Source organism: Pituophis catenifer, unplaced genomic scaffold (genome assembly GCF_029215685.1).
Source record: "Pituophis catenifer annectens isolate HBS135680 unplaced genomic scaffold, rPitCat1.0.hap2 SCAF_1, whole genome shotgun sequence".
Lineage (NCBI taxonomy): Eukaryota > Metazoa > Chordata > Lepidosauria > Squamata > Colubridae > Pituophis > Pituophis catenifer.
In genome coordinates this window covers 50,156,884-50,178,543 of record NW_027256881.1, presented here as the reverse complement: position 1 = coordinate 50,178,543, position 21,660 = coordinate 50,156,884, and the positions used below count along the sequence as shown (strand labels likewise).

At 36.7% G+C, this 21,660-nt stretch overlaps 1 protein-coding gene across 1 annotated transcript; it reads right to left on the bottom strand.

Moving 5' to 3' along the window:
* Nucleotides 1–10,839: 10,839 nt before the first annotated feature.
* LOC139320763 (mitochondrial amidoxime reducing component 2-like) lies at nt 10,840–20,084 on the bottom strand. Its single transcript, XM_070949208.1, has 7 exons — nt 19,728–20,084; nt 17,206–17,379; nt 15,664–15,826; nt 13,871–14,011; nt 13,295–13,356; nt 13,103–13,174; nt 10,840–12,218 (listed from the first exon to the last, which is right to left on the bottom strand). The coding sequence occupies exons 1-7, from the start codon at nt 19,994–19,996 to the stop codon at nt 12,092–12,094; spliced, it is 1,008 nt and encodes a 335-aa protein (XP_070805309.1). The 5' UTR covers nt 19,997–20,084; the 3' UTR covers nt 10,840–12,091.
* Between the last annotated feature and the right edge of the window lie 1,576 nt (nt 20,085–21,660).

Here is a 21,660-nt window from a genome sequence, read left to right as displayed (position 1 = left end):
GTGAAAGATGATGCAATAAAGCACGGATCTGAAAATTAATGTATCCCAGATCAATGTAAGCTGTGTTTGACAAGGAAAGTGGAGTGAATAATTACAGTCTAACTGGCAAAAATCTAAAGCAAATCCATTAATTTGTACTTTGGCAGAATGTGTACTAAGAATGAGAAGTGGAGAAATTTTAAGATGTGCAAATACTGGGGGTAGCATGTGGTCTGTTACAAAAATGAAACACTTGTCAAAGGTTCTGTATAATTGTAATCATATTCTCTTTATTATAAGGAAGTGAGAGCTGGTTTGTTAGGAGAAACATAAAAATAAGTTGAATGCAATCGGAATGGGGTACTTAAAGAATGTGTGCGGTAAAACAAAGGGAAGGTCAAGAATGAATGAAGGTTTAATGACTGTAAATAGAAAGAAAAGTGAGTACAGTAACCAGCATAAAGAAGTGTATTATGTTCTATTTAATAATAGAAAGAATTAATTATGTTTCAGCAAAACAAACATATAAAGGAGGAGTGAGTGGATCATGAAGAAAGAAGAGACTGAAAAAGTCAAACTTAAATGGAGTTGATGTGAATCTCAAAGACAGATAAGACATTTAAAGAACAAGTGCATTGTACCCAAATATATGAAACTATGCATGAGTGTAATGGGAGTGAAGATGCTTTGCATGAAAAGAACAAAAGGTGAGGTGAGATATAACAACTTGTGTTGTTGTAAATTAGTTTTAGCTCTGTTTATTTAAAGGCCAATCAGGAGTGAAAACTACTTATCTTCCCAACCAGTTTGGAAGTGCGTGTGCATCACATGCTCGCGCAGACCCTCTGCGCATGCACAAACCCTTCTGCGCATGCGCAGAGGGTAAAAACAGGTTACTTCCTGGTTAAAACTAGGAAGTAACAACAACTGGGCGGAGCCTCGCGCCACAATCGCTACCGGTTCTCCAAACCACTGGCTGCCATTGCTACCGTTTTGGCCGAACTGGTCCGAACCAGGAGCATTTCACTCCTGATTTGTATCCTTCTTTAATAACTATGAAGGAGATAATTACTGTTCCAGGAAAAGAAAAAGAAAAACAAACAATACAGAGTGAAGAGGAGGGAAGTCATATTAACAGCCTTCTGACAACAATGTGCTTCAGCTGACTCAAACATTCTCTCTCTCACACAAACACATAAGCATACAGACCCAAATGTTGTGTGCTTCACTTGGTTTGAAATATAGCCTAGCATTTATCTTGGCTACATTAACAAGATCTGTTTTACCAATACATTTATATTTATGATGACTAAGGGCAGATTATAGCTGTTAAAGTTGGTCCTCCTGACATGAAAACACGACTTTGTCATTAATACATTTTGTAATATAAACTGTGATGTCAGGTCAGTGGAAAGGGTGAAAACTTTCCTAAAGTATGCAGCACACCACTTTTTTTTTTCCAAGCAATTGAGCACTAATGGAATAACAAAAGGTCATAATAACAAACCATTACAGCTTTGGTCTTGGCAACCGAGCCCACAGAAGAATCTGCAAGAAACAGCCATCATTTCTCCAGTGTTATGGCATAAGGATGACAGAAATGGTACACAGATGTGAGTACAGCATGGCGGTAGCTATGTGAAAGCTAAACGATCAATTAGTCTGTTGTTTACCAAAAGCTTTCTTAAGTGATGCTAAGCAGAGCTCAAGGCAAGAAAGAAGATCCCGGAGACTGTCATAGGAAGCTCTCAGAGCATGTGTTCAGAGGCTAATATGACAGTTTTATTCAATCTAACATTTCAAATGAGCCACCAGTGCAAGGCGCAAGAAAGGATGGGATTGAATGATGCTCCAATGTTTTTATCCTGTCTCACAAATGGAGTGTATGCAACATCTAAAGTTAAGGGCAAAAAGGGAAAGCAACTTCACATATAGACTCGACATTTTGCAGCTAGACCTTAAATGATGCTACAAAATGTCTTTCCTATCTTAAACTTTTCAAACACTTAGTTGCCATTGGATAGGAGTTGGCACATACTTTAGAGAGCCATGAGATTCACAGTTTAGGAGGTTATGGGCTGCAAAACAGTTGGAACCATTGTGGGAAATGCATGGCTTTCCTTTTTTTTAAAAAAAAAAAATGTGCTTTTACATTTTTAAAATAATGAGGTGCTTCTTTGAGGATTTAAGCTACAGTTCCCATATGTTTCCCAATTCAAAATGATAGGAAAATATGCTTAATATTTAATTATTATGACTGGAAGGGGAACTGTGAGTTTCGTGTAATGCAAGTTGAGGTTGCCTATTAATGCACTAAGATACATATTGGGGGTGCAACTGTTTCATCTCGTTTGTGAATCTCTCTTGTTTTTCTACCTCTGAAGACTTAACAACATAGATTCCAGCAGCTACATGGAATTAGAGGAAATGCTACACTTAGCACACAACCTGATGGCATTCAGAGGTTTCTTTTATATTGCGATTCAGAAATACCATATGAAATTTACTTCTAGGAAGATGGTTCTTACTCCTAGAAATGTGGAAATTCATACTGAACCTCATGTTCTAATGGATAAATCATATTGCCCTCAGTAATACTGATTTCAGAATAAATATATTCGGAATATATAAACATAAACTACCGTATCAAAATATATACAGTATATTTCTGAATGGATCAAGATACAACTTCTAGCCCTTTGGCACAGTAAATAAGTTAGTCCTTTCTGTAGCCTTTTCCTATTACTTTCAGCTGTCTTGAAAATCAACTTTTCATTTCCATACTGTACTAAGAAATTCTAATACTATATAACTTGTGTAACATCAAGATATAAAATATTCTATTATAAAATTAAAAGAAGCCGAATTATGTTCTGAAATGATTTATACAGAATCTATACGTTAACATTTTTCCAAGCAACTGAGCACTTACAGGAGTGTGTTCCACAATACTGTAAATTCACACGACTGTACCATGCACACTTTAAAAAATAATAATCATCCCCACCTATGGTGGATGTTCTGTCCTCTCTACTGTAATATGCTGGTATTTTATGCACAGGGTTTTACAGACTTAAACATTCTAAACTTATCAACTCCAAAAAAAGTTTGAAAAAAAATGGAGCTATTTTGTAAATGTACTTCAAAACTAGATCATACATACTACAATTGCAATGAATGAAGGGTGCTTATTACTGAAAATATTAGGGGGGAAAAGATATCTACATATACTGTATAAACATATGAAAATACTAATGCATTCATACAGACAGATGCATACCACTATTCTTCCCAAAAGGATTATACATCAGGAATTATATGCATTTATTTTTGAATACTTATTTCAAATGTTGGCAACTCCAGTTAAAAAGATTGTGTCTGGAAGGATATGCATGTGGGATACAGTATCAGAGAAAATAAATTTAAGGGCTGGGTTCTTCCCAACACTCAGCCATAATATAGTTGTTGCAGTTTGGCCTAATGTGTTATGTGATCCCAATCATTGTGGCTTGACAAATATGGCTTGTGGCCTAGTAAATGAACCCAATTGTAGTTTATTCAATAATCCATAGTTAAGCAAGCAAGCAAGTTAGCAAATATGAACCACATCATGATCTCAACCAGCTCAATAATGCTTTAGATATCAAAGGAAAATAATAAAAAATTGTGTTACAGAATACAGAATAACAGAATTGGAAGGGACCTTGGAGGTCTTCTAGTCCAACCCCTGCCTAGGCAGGAAACCCTACACCCCTTCAAACAAATGGTTATCCAATATCTTTTTAAAAACTTCCAGCGTTGGAGCATTCACTACTTCTGGAGGCAAGTTGTTCCACTGATTAATTGTTGGGTTCACAGACTTCAAGTTAGTTGTACATTGATCCAAACAGATTAGACCTAGTAAATATTTTTGAGACTGAGAAACTCACAGAGATACAAGGAGAAAGCAATGTGTTGGTTCTAATAGTTCATCTAATCTGTTTATCAATAGTTTGTTTAACTACAGTATTTGTGCAAGTCATATCTGCCTGAATTTACAAATATACTAAGCCATATTTAGGTTTAGATATCAAAATGGCTAGATTCATACAACATGGTAAACTAAAATCAAAACTCTTTAAAGGTAGTGTCTGATTTGACTCTCCTGGGTGGGTAGAATTAGAGCAGAAAGCAATAAAAATGCTCTTAAATTATCTTGGCTACATTTTAATTTATTTTCGTGGCAGCAACACTGTTGTCAAATAAGTGCTGAGGTTGTAGGGGTCGGAATATTTTTTGCTATTTGGACATCTTGGAGATAGAGTGGTAGAAGAATTATTTTCTTTTGACCATTTACCCAGCTGAGATTTAGTATCCTGTCGTGCTAAACTCTTCCCACACAGGCATGGAAAGCACTCTGCATTTGCCAGAAGAGCTATTGGGATGGTTATGGAAGACTCCACCCAAATTTATGGTGCCCCCCCTGAAAAGTTTACATTTATAATGGCTTAAAGGCTCTGTAAAAACCTGGACATTGACTCTGCTCTGTTAAGATCCTCAAACTTTATTACACAAAATGAGGATGGATGCTCTAATGTTAGAGAACAGATGACAGGAAGGGAGCTTGTGGGATCTTCTGTGTTATCGTTAGACTTGTCAAGCAATCAAAGAGTTATTAGTTGCTTAATGGGATTTTAAAACTGTTGATTAAGTAACTAATAAAACTAAATAGATCTGTATATTACCAAAACTCTGATACCACTGCCTTCTTGAGTTGGTGAAAAGAAGAGTAAATTAACTTGCAGTAGAATAAACAAAGCTACCACTTGCTGTTACAACTATATTTAATGTATTCTTTTACACTGCTTATTCAATTAATCCACTAGAAGAAACATAGATTTTAAAACATACACAAACGTTTACTGAATTAATTGATAAGACATGCTGATTCTTAAGTCCTACTGTAGAGAAATATGGAAATGTAATGAATTATTGCATACATAGTTATTTTTAATCAGAGATGGGAACTTGTTCGCTTTCCTATTATTATGCTGAAAAGGGCTATTGATATTCCACTTTGCTAAGAATGCTGTTCATCACTTGGCAATGTTGCAAGTAATAAATGTACCGTAAATCCAGCATAACAGCAGCCCTTGAACTTTCTTGGCTATCCAAGAAAAAGTTCCGTTATCCATAATCTGAGCAAGCATTTGCTTAGATTATAAACAAACATTTATTTGTTTGTTATCGATATGGTCCTTCAAGTTAATACTGATGTCTGGATTATTATAGGAACAAGTCCATGTTGTTTTCTTAGAGACCTTTTCCTGAAGTGAAAATTGCCACTTGTTTCCTAAACTGAGAGAGAGAGAGCAACTGGCTCAAAGTCACCCAGTTCATGCTTAAAACAGGATTAAAACTCATGGATTCCTGGCTTCTAATCCAGCACCTTTAACCATCACAGGTAGTCCTCCCTTAACAACCACAATTGGGACTGGCAACTTCATCACTCGGCACTGCACTCGCTAAGCATAAAATAATATGACCACAATGAACTTATGTCACTTTCATTCAATCATTAAGCACGTCAGCGTGATTGTTAAGCAAGGCATCACATGACCACAACCTTGCAATTTGACTTTGACATTTTGCATTAACTCTGCACAAGCCAGTTGGGAAGCATGGAAATGATGATCACATGACCATGGGATGCTAGAATCATCATAAATGAGAAGATTAGTCACAAAGCTGGGGGAGGGGCTGATTTGGTTTCCTTCGTTGTAACTTTTAATGGTTGCTAAACAAGGCAATTGGAAAGCAAGGACAATCTATACACCAAATCAGCTCTTCCAAAAAAGATGGGCAGATGGCAAAAAAATGCCACTGATCACTAGATAGCCGCAAAGTATTACAGTATACAGTAGAACCTCTGGTCACAACCATAATTTGTCTCATAATTTTGGTCGCAATCGGATTTGGTTGTGACCCGAATCTAATTTTGGAAATTTGGCACTTACAAAAAAAATGGCATGGAAAGGGAAATTGGCCGCGAAAAAAAAATTGTGAATTTTTTGGTTGGAACACAATTTGGTTGTGGTCAGCATTCGTGACCAGAGGTTCTACTGTAGCTTTCTATATCTCTTTGCTGCCATCTAGTGGTCCAACATGCCTGTGCTATCCAATACCTTTGATTCCATCCCATAACAGGTCAATTGACTTCACCTCCAAGATAATGCATCTCCAAGCAATACAGATTCTTCATACCTTGAAGACATAATGTGCTGCTGTTGGCTTAACATAAGAAAATCATACTTTAAAGCTCATCCCCCTCCGTTCTGGTAGCTTCCCAGCTTTGACACAACAACTTCTCTACCAACCTTCTTTATTAGGATTCAGCTTCTTGAGTTTCTTTCAGATCTGCCCACAACAGCTACACTCAATTTTCAAAATTGGCTTCTCTGACAAGTTCTAAAAAGGTAGAGGAGAAGACAGGAAGGTCCCACTTTTTAGTTAGAGAACATTGGCTGTATAAGTACTATTCCTTTTAACAACATTTGAATATAACTAGACTGCTGCTATTCTATTTGAGAAAAACAAGAGACATTTTTGCACTTTTCTGCTTTACAAGAACTCTGAAATGTATGTTTTTCTTTAGATGCAGCATCCCTGCTTATAGTCATTGCGAAGTTCAGAAAATAATAAGGGAGGGGGGGTTGTTTATTTGCCAGTTTCTTTACATTTGTCAGTTTCTGTCATGTTCCAGCTCTCTTTCAAACCAGAAATTCGTTTTCTGAACAACTAGTCAAATTAAGTTTGACAGGATCCAGCTAGTTGCATAATTATGGCAAGTCTGCTTCCCTCCATTCTTAACTATTTTTCTCCTAGTTTATTCTCATGTGATTTCTTTGCTACATTATTGACACTTGGAAGATGTCCAGATGAAACTTGGGAGGAAGGACAGACCAACCAGCCTTTGCCATTTCTGCTCCAGAGCTTGACAGGTATTTTCCCCCTTGATGATGACATGCTGAAAAGGGATGGCAACAAAGCCAGAAGAGAAAACAAATCACCGTATCTATAAGAAATAGTACACTTACAAATCAGGACAATGCAGTGATTTGCAGCAGAGACAATAGAGAAAACAGAAAGATTGGCACTGGGACAGTCAAAGTTAGAGTGCCAGAATGGTTTCATAACTGACTCAAGGATGGGCAGATAACCATTGAATTGAGTACTGAGGAAAGGCCCTGAGTATCTTAAATGAATGAAACTAATACATCAACAATACTGAACACAATATATCAACAATATTGATTTGATAGAAGGTACAAGTAAGCCTTTCACGGTCACACAAGAACCGATACAGCTTTTGCCATCTATCTGGGTTTCTTTGAATGCATGCAGTCTTCCTAGTCCTCCAGAGATAAATATGTCTGTAGTTAAAATGTATTAAATGGATTAAGTGAACTTTTGTAGTGCTGAATTTTAGTGATTTCACAAAATAGCCACAATAGCTCCAAGTAGTTCTGCATAGGAGTCAAACCACAAATGTTAGGTGGGCCTAGATCAGAGGTCCCCAAACTCTTCAGTGCATAGACTCTCTTCATGAAGTTTCAGATCGTTCTTTGACCCTCAAACATTTCCTACATGAAAATAATTTAATAAATATTTCTTTAACTCACAGTACTATGAATAACGATGACAAAGAATAGCTACATCAACTCTTGGTGGTTGGTGTTAGGATATGGTTTGAGCCTAACAAGTTGTCCAGGCAATATATGTGTTCTGTGACTTTAATATGAATATGTATTGTGTGACTTTAAAGTTTTACTGCTGATTCATTGTAATGCTGAGTCATGCTGTAATTAGATAATCACTGGTTGTAAACGTATTTAAGAAAGGTACTGTAACGTATTCAGTTGATGATAAGATACCATAGTGTGTGGAGTTGCAACCATTGTGCTATCATCGTTGGATGGATCTGCTACCATCGTGGTTTGTGAACCAGAGTGAGTTTGTTATTCTAACCAACTACTGTTTGTGTGGTAAGAAGATTTTGTATCACTGGACTGATTTAACTGGCAAAGACTTGGATTGATTTAAAGACTATGAGATTGTTTTTTCACTATAAAGTAAACTTTTGATAAACCAGTTTGCATCTCTTATTCATTGCTCTCAGCAACGTTTCTCTGTGCTCTGCACTCTGCTGGTTGGTAACACAACAACAATATCCTTAACAGTTGGTACTGACCACTTTGGAGTATCCTGCCCTAAATTAATGTATCTAGCTAGATCACAAGCAGGGACAATCTAACTGTAGAGCACAAGCAGGGACAATCCAACATCAACTCTGAAACAAATGTCACCCTAAACTAGTATTCTGCCACTTCCAAAGAATAAGACTCCTTCCTGAGTTTATCTGGATGGTATAGATACTTTCTGGGAAAACATTAGCATTGTAGCTGCCCATTTAGTGTGTCCAAACCCTCAACCAAATAATGTCCAATGTACAAAGGCTACCACTTCACTTTGCAGGCCCGACTATAAAACATTTTGTCCTGCTGCAAATCAGCTAAGACCAAGAAGTAACCAAATTACATAGCTAAACAAAATCACATCTAGCAATTCTCAGAGAAGAATGCCTAGTGATTGGTTAGGCACTGCAGAAACTCCAGCCACAGTTGTGGAAACCCTACATTTTTAAGTAAGCATGGAAAGAACTGTAATCATAGTTTCTGATGCAGAATCACATAGATTCACACTATTTTTTGGCATAGAAGTGGTTTAAAAAGTGTCATTTCACTTTTTTAGAATTTCCAATGGTCCTTTTTATTATCTAGGGTCAATATTATTTGGGTCAATGCTTATCAGCATGTACCTGAAGTTGTAAAGAAATATTTTGCAGGAAATATGATCAACCACAGGAACATCTGGGGGAAAGGGTACTTATAAAAAGTCAAGAAGACATCTCAAGCATACAAAGCCCTGCGTGGCACATGAAAACCAGGTGTGTGGCTTTAATTGCACTTCCACAGAGGCCCCTGAACAAGTAAGGAGTTGTTATTCTCCTTCCCGTCCCAAATTTACCTGCCACTTGCCACCACTTATTTTAAAACCACCAATTATAATCTTGTTCCAGGTATCCTAACAAAAATGAGGAGTGGGGAGGGGACACAAAGGCAGATTTGCCTACAATTGCTTATGATACGGACATATAGAACACCAGAAGTCTCCATACTTGCACAATAACATAATATTTGTAAATGGTTTCTTATTCTTAAAGCTTCTTAAAGACTTAATGCAACTAAACCTCCTTGCAGCAATTAAGATATTGAGGTGTACCATGTTTCCACATGGTTATGGACTACAATACAAAAAATTTTTTAACAAAATGCATCAGTACCTCCCATGTTCCTTCCCACCCAGCCCTCAGCCCAGTGTTCCTGTGCTTGATTAGATTTCTATTCATTCACTTCTATTCCATTTCTATTAATTGAAAAGTAGAATATTTCAATATTTCAAAGATGCTTTTTACACACTTTGCCACAAGGTGGCAATATTACCACTCTGTATAAATGAAATCTATCTGCAATGATCAGTACGTTTTTAAAAAATCAAAAATAGAATTTTCCATAAATTAATAAGTCATAAATTAAATATTTTTACTTGTATCTGCATCAAGCAAAGTCAGAAGCCATTTTTTCTATTTTCTTTTTCTGTGAAGGATAGCGTTCATCGAAAGGTTTTTGTACTGGTTACTAGAAATCTGTCCTCATTCTGTGATTGCTGAATTCTCACCAGAACTCTTTTTACAGATCAATTTAGCAGGAAGTGAAGACATCTTTCTTGATTCAAGCACCAAAGGCAGCTTCCCAACTGATGCTGCAATGTTTGAGTTAGATGTATTTTATGCTAGCACTGGTATCTTTAGGGAAGCCCACAGGACCAACTCTGAGGGCTTCACATTTTGGGAGGCAGCAAAATCTTCTATATTTCTTAATGGACAAAGATTTAACAAACATGAGCTTGAGTAAAAGTGCTTGGAATTTATTTATTTATTAGCTGAATACCTGTGCTTTGCTATGAAACTATGTGATCGGGCTTGATAAATCAACACTTACAGCTTGAAAATTAATGAGTAGTTATGATTGGCCTCTCCCTCAGACTTACCCCACAGAAACGTCTCCTATCCTATCCCCTTCTCTCCCTCAGCCTTGCCCCACAGAAGCCTCCCCTATCCTATCCCCTTCTCTCCCTCAGCCTTGCCCCACAGAAGCCTCCCCTATCCTATCCCCTTCTCTCCCTCAGCCTTGCCCCACAGAAGCCTCCCCTATCCTATCACCTTCTCTCCCTCAGCCTTGCCCCACAGAAGCCTCCCCTATCCTATCCCCTTCTCTCCCTCAGCCTTGCCCCACAGAAGCCTCCCCTGTCCTATCCCCTGGTTGCTGCTGTGAAAGTAAAACTGAAAGTGAAACTCCTGTCTTCTGTGTTTTGCATTTGGAACAGATTACTTTTCAGGTGGGGAGTGAGAGTAGAACTCCTTAGTATCAGAGCTTGCAACAGATTTCTTTTCAGATGGGGAGGGGGAGTAGAACTCGTTAGCATCAGAGGGCTGTTTGGAAAGTGAAACAGTATTTGCTGTGAGAGCAAGGAGACAGGAAGGAGCCTGGCCATGGCTTAGCTCAAGTGTTCTGTATTAAAGGTGCTTCCTGCTGTGAAAGTAAAACTGAAAGTAAAACTCCTGTCCTCTGCTTGTGTTTTGCATTTGGAACAGATTTCTTTTCAGGTGGGGAGGGGGAGTAGAACTCCTTAGCATCAGGGCGTGTTAATCATAATACAGGAAATACTAATGCTCTGATGGTCATTTCAAAAAATCCTTTCTTAGTGAGCACCTAGAAGCCAAGAGGAACATAATGGCAAATTTCAAGTTTGTAGGCTTTATGGTTCTGGAGATTTTGTGATTACAGCGTGAGTGGTTTTCGGGTTTATATATAGATAGATAGATAGATAGATAGATAGATAGATAGATAGATAGATAGATTGCATCCATAAAGGTACTCTTCACTTCTGAAATACAAAATATCTTTGCATAATTATACATGAAGCATTGCTTAAGGATTTTGTAAATGTGAAATATCTCCATGGCCATATTTTTTAGTAGTTAATTTACAGAAATTAACCAGTTAATTTGTGATTTTTCAATGTCTAGCTTTAGTTTTTTTAATCTTTCTGGGACAAAATATACCTTTAAAAAATAAAATCCAATAAAGCTTGATCTAATAGCACTGTTTGTAAAATTTCCATATTTATGTATTAGAAAAATTATATTGCTGCCTATTTGCATATAGCGACTCAAGGCGGCTTACAGGGATACCTACAAGTTTAATCATAGTAACATAGACGTACAGTATATAAAGTCTGCACACCTGTTAAAATGCCAGGTTTTTGAGATTTAAAAAAAATCAGACATAAATCACTTCAGATTTATGGAAATTCCTCTAGTAAAGAGTTTTCAAATTTACCGATGTTAATTCTAGGCAGCTCAACATCTGTATACTTGTTTTTACAAATGGTCAGTCATTAGGCATTTAGCAATAAATGATCCAAGCATGCTGAAAAGGATTTTCACTTGTTTGGCTATACAATAAAATACCACATACTTTCATTATATCCTTATATTTAGCTTTTTTGGGAAATAAGTAAACCCAAGGATATCCCAGAAATAGATATACATCCGTTTCATCCATGTTTCTAAAAATAGCACTGTATTCTAATATGGAAAGTTTTACTTTCACTATCACTACCTCAATAGTCTTCAGTCAGCAAAACATGACCACACCTGTATTGCATTAAGAATACTGACTGAAAAAGGTTCTAACTCTTATTTGTTATTCATTCAGTTTGCCCTTCATTCAAATTTGTTTCAATTGCAATGATGATGTGTTGATGTAGATTCTCAGTCATGATGACAGTAATGATTTGCCAACAAACTGGTGATGACCCTTAGTGACCACATGCAACTGCCTACAATGGATAAGTACCCGAATAAGAAGGAAGAAAAAAAATGATCTTAAGAAATGAGTACAGAATCCATATACAGAGAAATTACACTCCACTGCACAGGTGCCACCCATCATGAGATTATCTTGTACACAGGATCCCCAACTTCAAGTACTCCTGTTTCCTCAACTCCATATAGCCATCCAAAAGGAGGATTAGATTTATAGTCATGTTCTTCAGAAGGATCACACTTGCGATAACTGAAAATAAAGAAAAGAAATGGAAAAACAGAATTAGAAATTATTTTGGAATAAAATAGATCCTATACATTCCAGGATATAGATGAATAGTGAACTTCAATTTTGCAGTACTGGAGATAATAGTGTACTCTAGACAATAGACAGATTATCAATAGTACTCTATTATCAATAGTACTCTAGACAATAGACAGATTATCAACAGTGATTATGATAGCACAATCATCTATTAGAATGGAATGTTTTCATGCAACATATTCTGTCATGGTTTAGAGGCATTAGTGTCATAGCCATTTAAAATGGAATTAAGCTAGAGACATTGCACAGAGGAAGCAATTACTTAGTTTCTCTAAATAAAACTGGATTTACAGTTTTGCATAAATTATTAGAAATATTGGAACTTTAACTGCCTGCTCAGCTGTTTCAGAATTATAAGTCTAATAGATGCAGAAGCCCGCTTCAAAATCAGAAAGAGAAGAAGACAAGGAACTACGGTAGTAAAGGAAATGAAGAAAAAAAACCTTAAGTGGTTTCAGTTAATTAATAGAATAAAGTATTTTAAATTATAATGAATGGGGAATTGCTTTGAAGAAACTAATTTAATTGACCTATGAAAAATTGGATCTTGACAGATTAACTGATTTAAATGTATACCATGTGAATCTGTCTGCCTAACATTGTATGTGTGAGCTACAAAATATTTATTGGAAAGAGAGCTTAAATTGCTAAGGTATTTGAAGATGTTAAAACAGTAAGAACGTTCCTTATCATATATGTGGTGCAGGTTTCTGTTTGTAAATTGCTACTTTATGCTGAGTAACATTGTGAACTGGTATAGAGACATCCAAACATCTAAAGAAGGAGCATTCATAAACATTATCTGCTACCTTTTCAGGGCTTTTAGGGCCTCCTTTTCACCTATGATCCCAGTATCTGGATCCACTGCTGTGAAAATGCACCTACAGACAAAGATGTTGTCACATTTTAATTTCATTTAATAATAGGAATGTCTCTAAAAATGAAATTATTTTTAGTGTTTTGGAACATGAGATCAAAATACCATCATTAAACTCTCTTACCTTGGACATGACATTTTTCCTTTCAACTTAACAGTTCCAATTAATATATCAACCCAAGAATCCTATATCAAAGAAATTGAGTCCTATTAGATACTTTGCAATTGCATTATTTGACTATTTTCCAATAGTATGTATCAGTTATAGAGCAACATTTCTGTACAGTTTTCTTTTTAAACCAATATTCTCACAAGATCATATTTAAAAAGCTATTAATTAGGTTTAACATCTCAATAAAACTCTTTTGAGACATGTCTGCAATCACATAAATTAGAACTCAGATGGAGAAAAATAGCAATTCAAACATCCAGTTAAGATAGACCTGTAAGAGCAAGTTTGATCTAGTAGTTATGACAGTGGGCTCGAAAGCCGGAGACTGTGAGTTCAAATCTGCCTTAGCCATGAAAGCCAGTGAGTGACTTTGGACCAGTCATTTTCTCTCAGCGCAATCCATTTTACAGAGCTGTTGTTGTCAATAAAATAGGAGGAGGATATGTGTTGGATATGATCACCGCTTTGTTTATAAAAATAATAAAGATGGGATACAAATAAATAGAATAAAATAATAATAATACTTACTTCTTCATAAGGACTACAGCCTTTAATAACAATATTCGGCCGGAAGATAGTTATTGAAGCTTTCTTTTCTAACCTTGTATTTAGATCATCCAAGGAAGCTTCAGAAATCAGCAAGAGTGGACTGGCTTCAGCATAGGCAACCTTTTAAAACAAATACAAAAAATGTCTACCATTGATAATCATAAAGATTGGGATTAGTGTCAAAGTGCCATCATTGGTTGACATAACAAAATGCAATCTTCAGTTGTGACCATTTCATTCCAAAGAGCTTACTGCAATTTGATAAAACCACACTTTAATTTCAGAAAATGCTTTTAATTAAAACAAGACATATCTATTTCATGTTTTGATTGTGAACATTCATAGATTGCATTAAGCCATGATATATTTAATTATGATTGGTTGAATACTGTAATCCTAACTGATAGATTTTATGATTTATGCTAAATCATAAATCATAGCATGCAACACACATGAAGTCAGATCTCATGAAGTGATCTTTATTTATGTATTTACGTATGTATTTAGTAGTAAAATACTACCCATTTATTATTAAAAGTTTTAAAAATGCGTGCAAAGGGAAATAACTAAAGATCTTTTCTAATCATGGTTATCAACTAAGTATATTTAAAGTAGAAATGAAAATTATGAGCTTAAAATCAATAGGATGTGAAATGGCTTTTTTTTCCCTTCTGCTTTCAATGTTGCAATTCATATCAATTCTTCAATCATTCTTCACCATGAAAATAATCCCTTTGCTATACAATCTTCCTGGCTGAATTAGTAAAACATGTTTACCATCATAGTGAAATAAATTAAAACGATATCTTTTTAAAACCCTATATTTTGGCTGTTGCTTAGTATGGAATAATGTGAGGGTAAGATAAATTCCTCCAGACTTTGCAACTTTAAAATGAAATCTCAATGAAGTGTTTTATATTAAAACAAGACATTTTCTTCCAATTACTAAGAATAATATGAATCATTTAATTTCTGTGGCTTATCTTTATACATTCAGTGCTTAACTAATCATTTAAACTTATTAAAAACTCAAATATATAAGAATCTATTCTGTTAGCAACAGGCATGATAATTCAGTGAATTAATTCCCGAGTTATTCAACATATGCTGAAGAAAATAGTTAAAAGATATACAATATTTATTAAGAAGCCTCAATAAACAGGGACAATGAAGAAGAACAATCTTGGCTCCATTTCTCCTCCTTGATTACAGTTTTTGGCACAAAGATGGTACAAATTCTGCAGATATAACTTTTTCTCTGATTATACATGTTTTTTGTAATACCATAAAGAAAGAGGTGTACATAAAATGGTTATATGATTTATTCTGATTCCAGAGCAAGCATTCTGGAAGTCACAGCGTTATCATACATTTCCAGGAAGTTGACAAAATACACTGAAACTTCCATACTATTTAATAATCCCAATACATTTAGCTAAATACAAATCATAATTATTTCAGTGGAACATAATTCTAAGGATACCATATACTATAGGGATTAGAATAGGACTGGGAGATCAAGGTTGAAGTCAGTCTCAGAAAATTATTGGACGACTTTGAGCCATCCAGTCTCAACCCAATCTGTCTCACAGAAGCTTGTATGTAAGCAACCTTGAATTACTGGAGAAGGAGGAAGAGGAGAAGGAGGGAGGAGGGGGAGAAGAGGAGCTGAGGCATTTCAGCCATTACTATAGAAGTATTCTTTGATACAAAAAGTTATGGAGTTTAAAACTAATGCAAATATTAAAAATATATTTTTGAGGTATTCTTACCTCATCTTTTGGTAGAAAAGCAGGCAAGAAATCTCCTGGCTTTCTTGTCACCATATTTGTCTCATAATGGATCAACCGATAAGGCTCTACATTCAGGAAAGTACTGATCCATTCAGCTGCTTCATCGCCACAGTCCCTGCCTTGAGTTTGGAGTCCATATCGTCTAATAGACCATAAGAGACATTTCTGCAATTTCTTGGAAGCTAGACACTCAATACATATTTCAGTATTTCATGTCCTTCCATGCTTTGTCTTTCTGTGTTCTGCTTGCATATAAAGCAGCTTAAGTACCATACCACCCACGAACATCTAAGATTGCTCCACAAATCTAACACCATTGGAATTTTAATAATTTAATTTAATAACTACCTAAATTATCAGGAAAAAAGGATAGAAAGAAAGCCACATTCAGACTATGATCCAGTAAAAGTATAAAGACATTTACTGGGGGTGGGGGGGGAATGCATTCATGAGTATTAATAAAAATCAGAGATAGAAATAATTATTTTAGCTCTGAGTATCTTCCTATCATACCAAAATAATTAGCACTGAGAAACAAAAAACAATGTGAGTTGACTTTATAAGCCAACACAAACTCTTCAAAATATTGGAATATGGAGACTGTGGAAATTAACATGCATGATTAAAAATATAAATTGGAAAAGTAGGAACAACAAAGGGACATTTCAAAAGCATTTTACTACATGAATTTAGTAGTGGATCAGTTAAGGGCAGAAATCTTATCAAATACATTGTAAAAGGGAATAAAAGTCATTGAAATTAATAAATTATGAATGATTAGCATAAATTATTAGTCATAACAATTGCAGAATTTTAATAGCTTGCTGAAATACATTCGATATAAAATATAATGCATTATTCTGTATAGTATTGAAATATAGTTTTTCCCTTTTGTATTCTTGTAGCATTTTTAAAAAAATTATGAATCTGCAATATTAGCTGGAAGATGCACTTTTAAAAACTGAGAGATTAATGAGGGCTGCAGTGTAATGACAGAATGTCAGCAAGCAGGTGGGACTGGATGCCATTTCTGAGTTTGGGTGGTGTGGGGTTATTTGAAGAAAGAGGTTTTTAAGTTTAAGGGTTACATCTATCTCCTGATCTGCCTACTGCCTTCCACACCTATTTTCCACTGCGCAATACTGGACTACTGTACCTGTATTATTCAGCAGATTACAACAAAATTATAGTCTCTGGAGGGATAAAAAAAAAAAGCTACTAGAGCCTACACCCCAAATATTGTAGTTTCCACATTCTGTGGTATTGTTACTACCACCCCTCCAAATTCAGTTGTCCAAGACTGCCTTTTTATTTAGAAGGCCTGAAAGGCTCTTGGGCCCACGTATGATTGTTGGGCAACCAGCATTTTTATTTTGTTATTCCATTTTTTCCCCATTTTTGCTTATTATGCTCCATACAAGTCTGAGTGACTGGGAAAATATATGGAAACAAGTAAATGGGAAGAATAAAATTGAAAAACTTGTTAATCAGAAAGCAAGAAAAAAATAAAACTTTTAATACGTGCAATTCCAGATTGAATTTGTCTGTGGGAGTTCAACAGGAATTCGCAGTGTCTTCATTCCTGGGGCATTCAGGATTAAATAGTCATCTTCACAGGATACACTAATTAGAACCATGCGAGGAATGTTCTTAGCAGATACCATTTGTCCATCTTCTTTTATCACAGTCCAAAATCTACATAAGAAAGAGCATATATTGTTTAAAAACACCTACATATGAAATTAATAAGCAAGAGAAATATACCGCAGCCTTTGAAATCAACTAGACTCAGCGGTACGTTGGACCCAACTGGGGAATTCAGAGAGTCCACATGTATTAAAGTTGCTGTGGTTGAGTAACACTGCTCTAGACAAAGAATTAAAACAACAAATCTATTGTAAACCTTGCTAATAATACACTACTACATGTAGTAGAAAAGAAAGAGAAGAGACCATGGCCTCAGGGAATTTTATCATTCCCCCCCCCCCCGCCCCAGGAAGATTGAGTTTTTTTTTCCAAATCATTTTTTTATTTTAAAACAAAAAAGAAAAATAACATACAAACATCATTCATTCAATCAAGTACAGACAGTACATCGGTCGGTTTGCATCCTTAGTGCCCTCTCCTCTCTTCACAATATCACTACATATCCACAACTTATTTTTATATAAAATATATCGGTTGTATCATCATTTGAAATATTTCAGCATTTACTTTTATATCACCATTTTTTATTATCTAGCCAATGATAAAATAAATCCCATATCAAATAATATTGTTTTTCTTCCTGCTCTCTTATTTCTAATGTCAGTTTACTCATTTCGGCACATTCCAACATTTTCCTAATAATTTTTCATCCGTAGGTATCATTTCTGCTTTCCAATTTTTAGCAAATAGGAAGGTTGAGTTGAGTTGGATTGGATTTGGTACCATGTTGTTCTCAATATAATGAACTCTTTCTAATCCAGTGGAACATTGTAGTGGAATTTTGTAATTCTGTGGCTCTTCATGTATCTGTCTACTATCCATCAAGTGAACTATCCATCAAATGTGCTATGGTGGGAAAAGTTGGCTAAAAGAACTATTAAAAAAAAACAAAAAACAGATACAGTAGAAGCTGTGTGTAGAAAAACATTCCAGGGAAAAATCCAAGAGATGCAATTGGTAAAAATGCTGCTCCATTCAAAGCTAGCCACATTACTCTAAACAGAGCATATGCAGCCCATCCGTGCTTTCCAGCGCATGCAAACAGAAATGCCCCATGAAGACACTGAAGCAGAGGGAGAATACCTTACTTAACTATAAGGAAGAAAATGCAAATGCTTCCTGTGATCGCTGATTGTAAAGGGGTTGGGAAAAATTCCTGAAGCAATGCTTTTGCTAGTTTGCTTAACCAAGACAAATTCCTTGTGTGTCCAATCACACTTGGCCAATAAGAAATTATTCTATTCTATTCTATTCTATTCTATTCTATTCTATTCTATTCTATTCTATTCTATTCTATTCTATTCTATTCTATTCTATTTCTATACATAAAAGGTCCAGTAAAAGATATATTCTCACTCTTGGGTTTTGCAGCTAGCATTTCCATAACAACCAAGGCAGCATAACATTATTAAGAGAAATGATGGGCAAGCAAGATACTCTTCCTATTGAAAGGAAGGAGAGATTGCCTACCAGCCAATGCAATTAGGGATTCCTTCTGAAGAGGAGTTAAGACATCCCTCTAGAAATCAGGGGCAAGAAAGTAAAAGAGGGAAGGGTTTGAATTGCATTGTAAAGATACTTAGAACAGCAATCAGGATTTCTTCCAAATACTGTATCCGTTTCCTAGCGCAATTTTCTTTTCTTTGCCCTATGTTTATTATTTATTTATATTTTGCCCAACTTTAAGATGGGTGGACTTCAACTCCCAAAATTCTGGCTGGGAATCTGGGAGTTGAAGTCCACCCTTAAAATCACCAGGTTTAGGGCTATCCTTGTGTTAGGGCTATCCTTCCATATTCCTAAGCTAGCAAGAAACTTTCCTAATATAGTACATTACTTCGGTTTGTTAAAAAAACTAGATCTTCTCTCCCTCCCTTGGAGTAGTGGCAATCACTTAGGAAGGTCTTGATAAGTGGAGGTGGGACTGATGGGAGTTACTGATTTGCGAGCGCACAAATGCTTAAGATTACACAATTCGCCGTTTCCATTAACTTGGATAAACGAGCAAACAGTCCAGAACAAACCCCCCCCTCCACTCCCAAAGGTGCTTTTTCAAGAAGAAACTGGACTTTCTGGTTTTTCTTCGAAGACGTTTCGCTTCTCATCCAAGAAGCTTCTTCAGCTGAAGAAAACCAAAAAACCCAGTTGCCTCTTGAAAAAGCGCCTTTGGGACAACCATGCCCTGGATGACTGAGAATCTCCATAGACAATCCCTCCGAGATTGCCCGGGGACTCATTCCTACAGGCTAGCGGGATCGGGAGTTGATGAACTTCAGCCCCAAAGGACAACCCTGCAAGAAGCGGGCCTTTGGAAAGGGAGGCCGCGGCCGGCTTACCGGTCCCGCAGTTTCTCGCTCCCGAGGCCCAGCGAGGTCATCTCGGCTCGCTTCACAGCCACCCCCCGGCAGGATTTGACCGGGTAGATGAAGAGCTCAGCCACCGTCCCCACCAGTTTCAGCCGCGGGCGACGGCTTCGACGGCTCCGCTGCCAACGCCAGGCCGCCACGACCCCTGAGAGGAGAGCGGCGGCGGTGCAAATCCAGGCGAGCAGAAACGGAGGCAGCGGCAGCCCCGAGAAGGGGAAAAGGGCGACGGAGCCAGCCATAGGGGCGTCTGCGAGGGAGAAACGGGCCTGCTCGCTGGCAGTGGTTCTGGGTCGATGACTCTTGCAGGGTGGCCGTCGACCTTCCTTCTTTTTGTAATAGCAGTGGAAGGCGGAAAAGGAGGGGCTCACTTCTGCTCATTGCCCAAGAGAAGAGCTTCTCGTTGATCATATCTACCCGGCTCTTCTCCTCCATTGGAAACTCTGGACAGAACCAGCCTTACAACCACTACCCTTTCTAGGCAGATGGTCATCTCAGTTCCAGGCAAAGACAAAATCAAGCAAACAAAGCAAAATAAAGACAGCCCTACACTTGTGGGCAGGCAGTCTTTTCAGAAAGCTTTGGACACATTAAAGAACGGTCATTGGAGACTAAATTTGCAGAATAAGGAAACTGAAAATGTATTGATTCGGGAAAAAAGAACCATGGGGTGGGGTATGGTTCTTGTGGTGTGACAAAAATTACAGTGAAAATCTACCCCCCCTCCCAAAAAAAATCGTTGGCCTACATGCATGTGATTACTTTTTCCAGCATCAGAAAAGGTTGATTTTTCAATCGTATTTTCCCAACAAATCTTTATTTTCAAGAATTTATACTAGCAATAATATAGAATCTATGACAATGTGGCGTATGAGTCATGTGATCCACAGACTACAGTGATCACAGATTTGAAAAGGCTGGATTGAACTTGATTGCTGGAATCAGGAAATAATGTAAATGTAGACTGTCAAGGCTGACCATGGAGGAGAGAAAAAGCAGACAATTTACTAAGTGCCAACACACAAATTTTTGTGTGTTGAATGACTACTACTGTCCAGAATTTTTAAAAAATATACAAAAAGCCAAACAATATTAGATTTTAAAGTGAAGGCTGACAGGTAGTGAGCATGAAGACAAAAATGATGACATATCCTGTTTGTGTCAGATGTCTGGGTAACTTTAAGATCTATTTACTTGGGCACAGTTTCTAAAACAGTGTTAGGAAAAGTTAATCATTCAAAATTATATCTTAAAAATGGACAAAGGTTGGAAAACATGTTGAATCCTTAGTATATTAGTTGGGAACATATGAGCCAATAGTAAGTTGCCTTGCAAGATAGTCTTGGCATTCCAATTTCCATAGAATAATGTGAGCATACTTGAAATAAAACTCGGGTTTTATTGCACTTACAGTGTACTTGGCCTCTATGTTTCAGAACTGACATTCTCCTTCCCTTTGTCAGGGAGTGCTGCATGCAGCTTGGGCACAACTAAGGCTGATGTCCCATCTCACTAAAAAGGTTGTGTGAAAGTTTCAATTGACCAAAGCCCAGATGGGCGATAGAGATAAGTATCTATAGCCCGTTTGGTAATGATCATTGCATATGGAAGATTGTTAACTGAGAAGGTAAGAAGACTGCATGAATGGATGAACAAAATGGAAAAAGGAGAAAGAAAAGGGATGGTTACTTTTGAATTCACATAATGCCATTTTGTTAATTGAGAATCCAAATTATTGATATGCAGGGCCGGATTTTCCTATAGGCTAACTAGGCTTCAGCCTAGGGCCTAAAGATCAAGAGGGGCCTACATTCAAATTGTTAGCAAAATTAAAATTACACTTTCACTATAGGTGAAAGGGCCTCATAAGTGGAATAGCCTAGGGCCTCTTTTCATCTAAATCCGG

Excerpts from the sequence above, each read along its gene's own strand:
- LOC139320763 (XM_070949208.1), bottom strand. The coding sequence starts at position 19,996 with ATGGCTGGCTCCGTCGCCCTTTTCCCCTTCTCGGGGCTGCCGCTGCCT. Across the intron at positions 14,012-15,663 it reads CTTTTCTACCAAAAGATGAG|GTTGCCTATGCTGAAGCCAG; the intron begins GTAAGAATACCT and ends TTGTTTTAAAAG. Across the intron at positions 13,357-13,870 it reads GCTGTAGTCCTTATGAAGAA|GATTCTTGGGTTGATATATT; the intron begins GTAAGTATTATT and ends TCTTTGATATAG.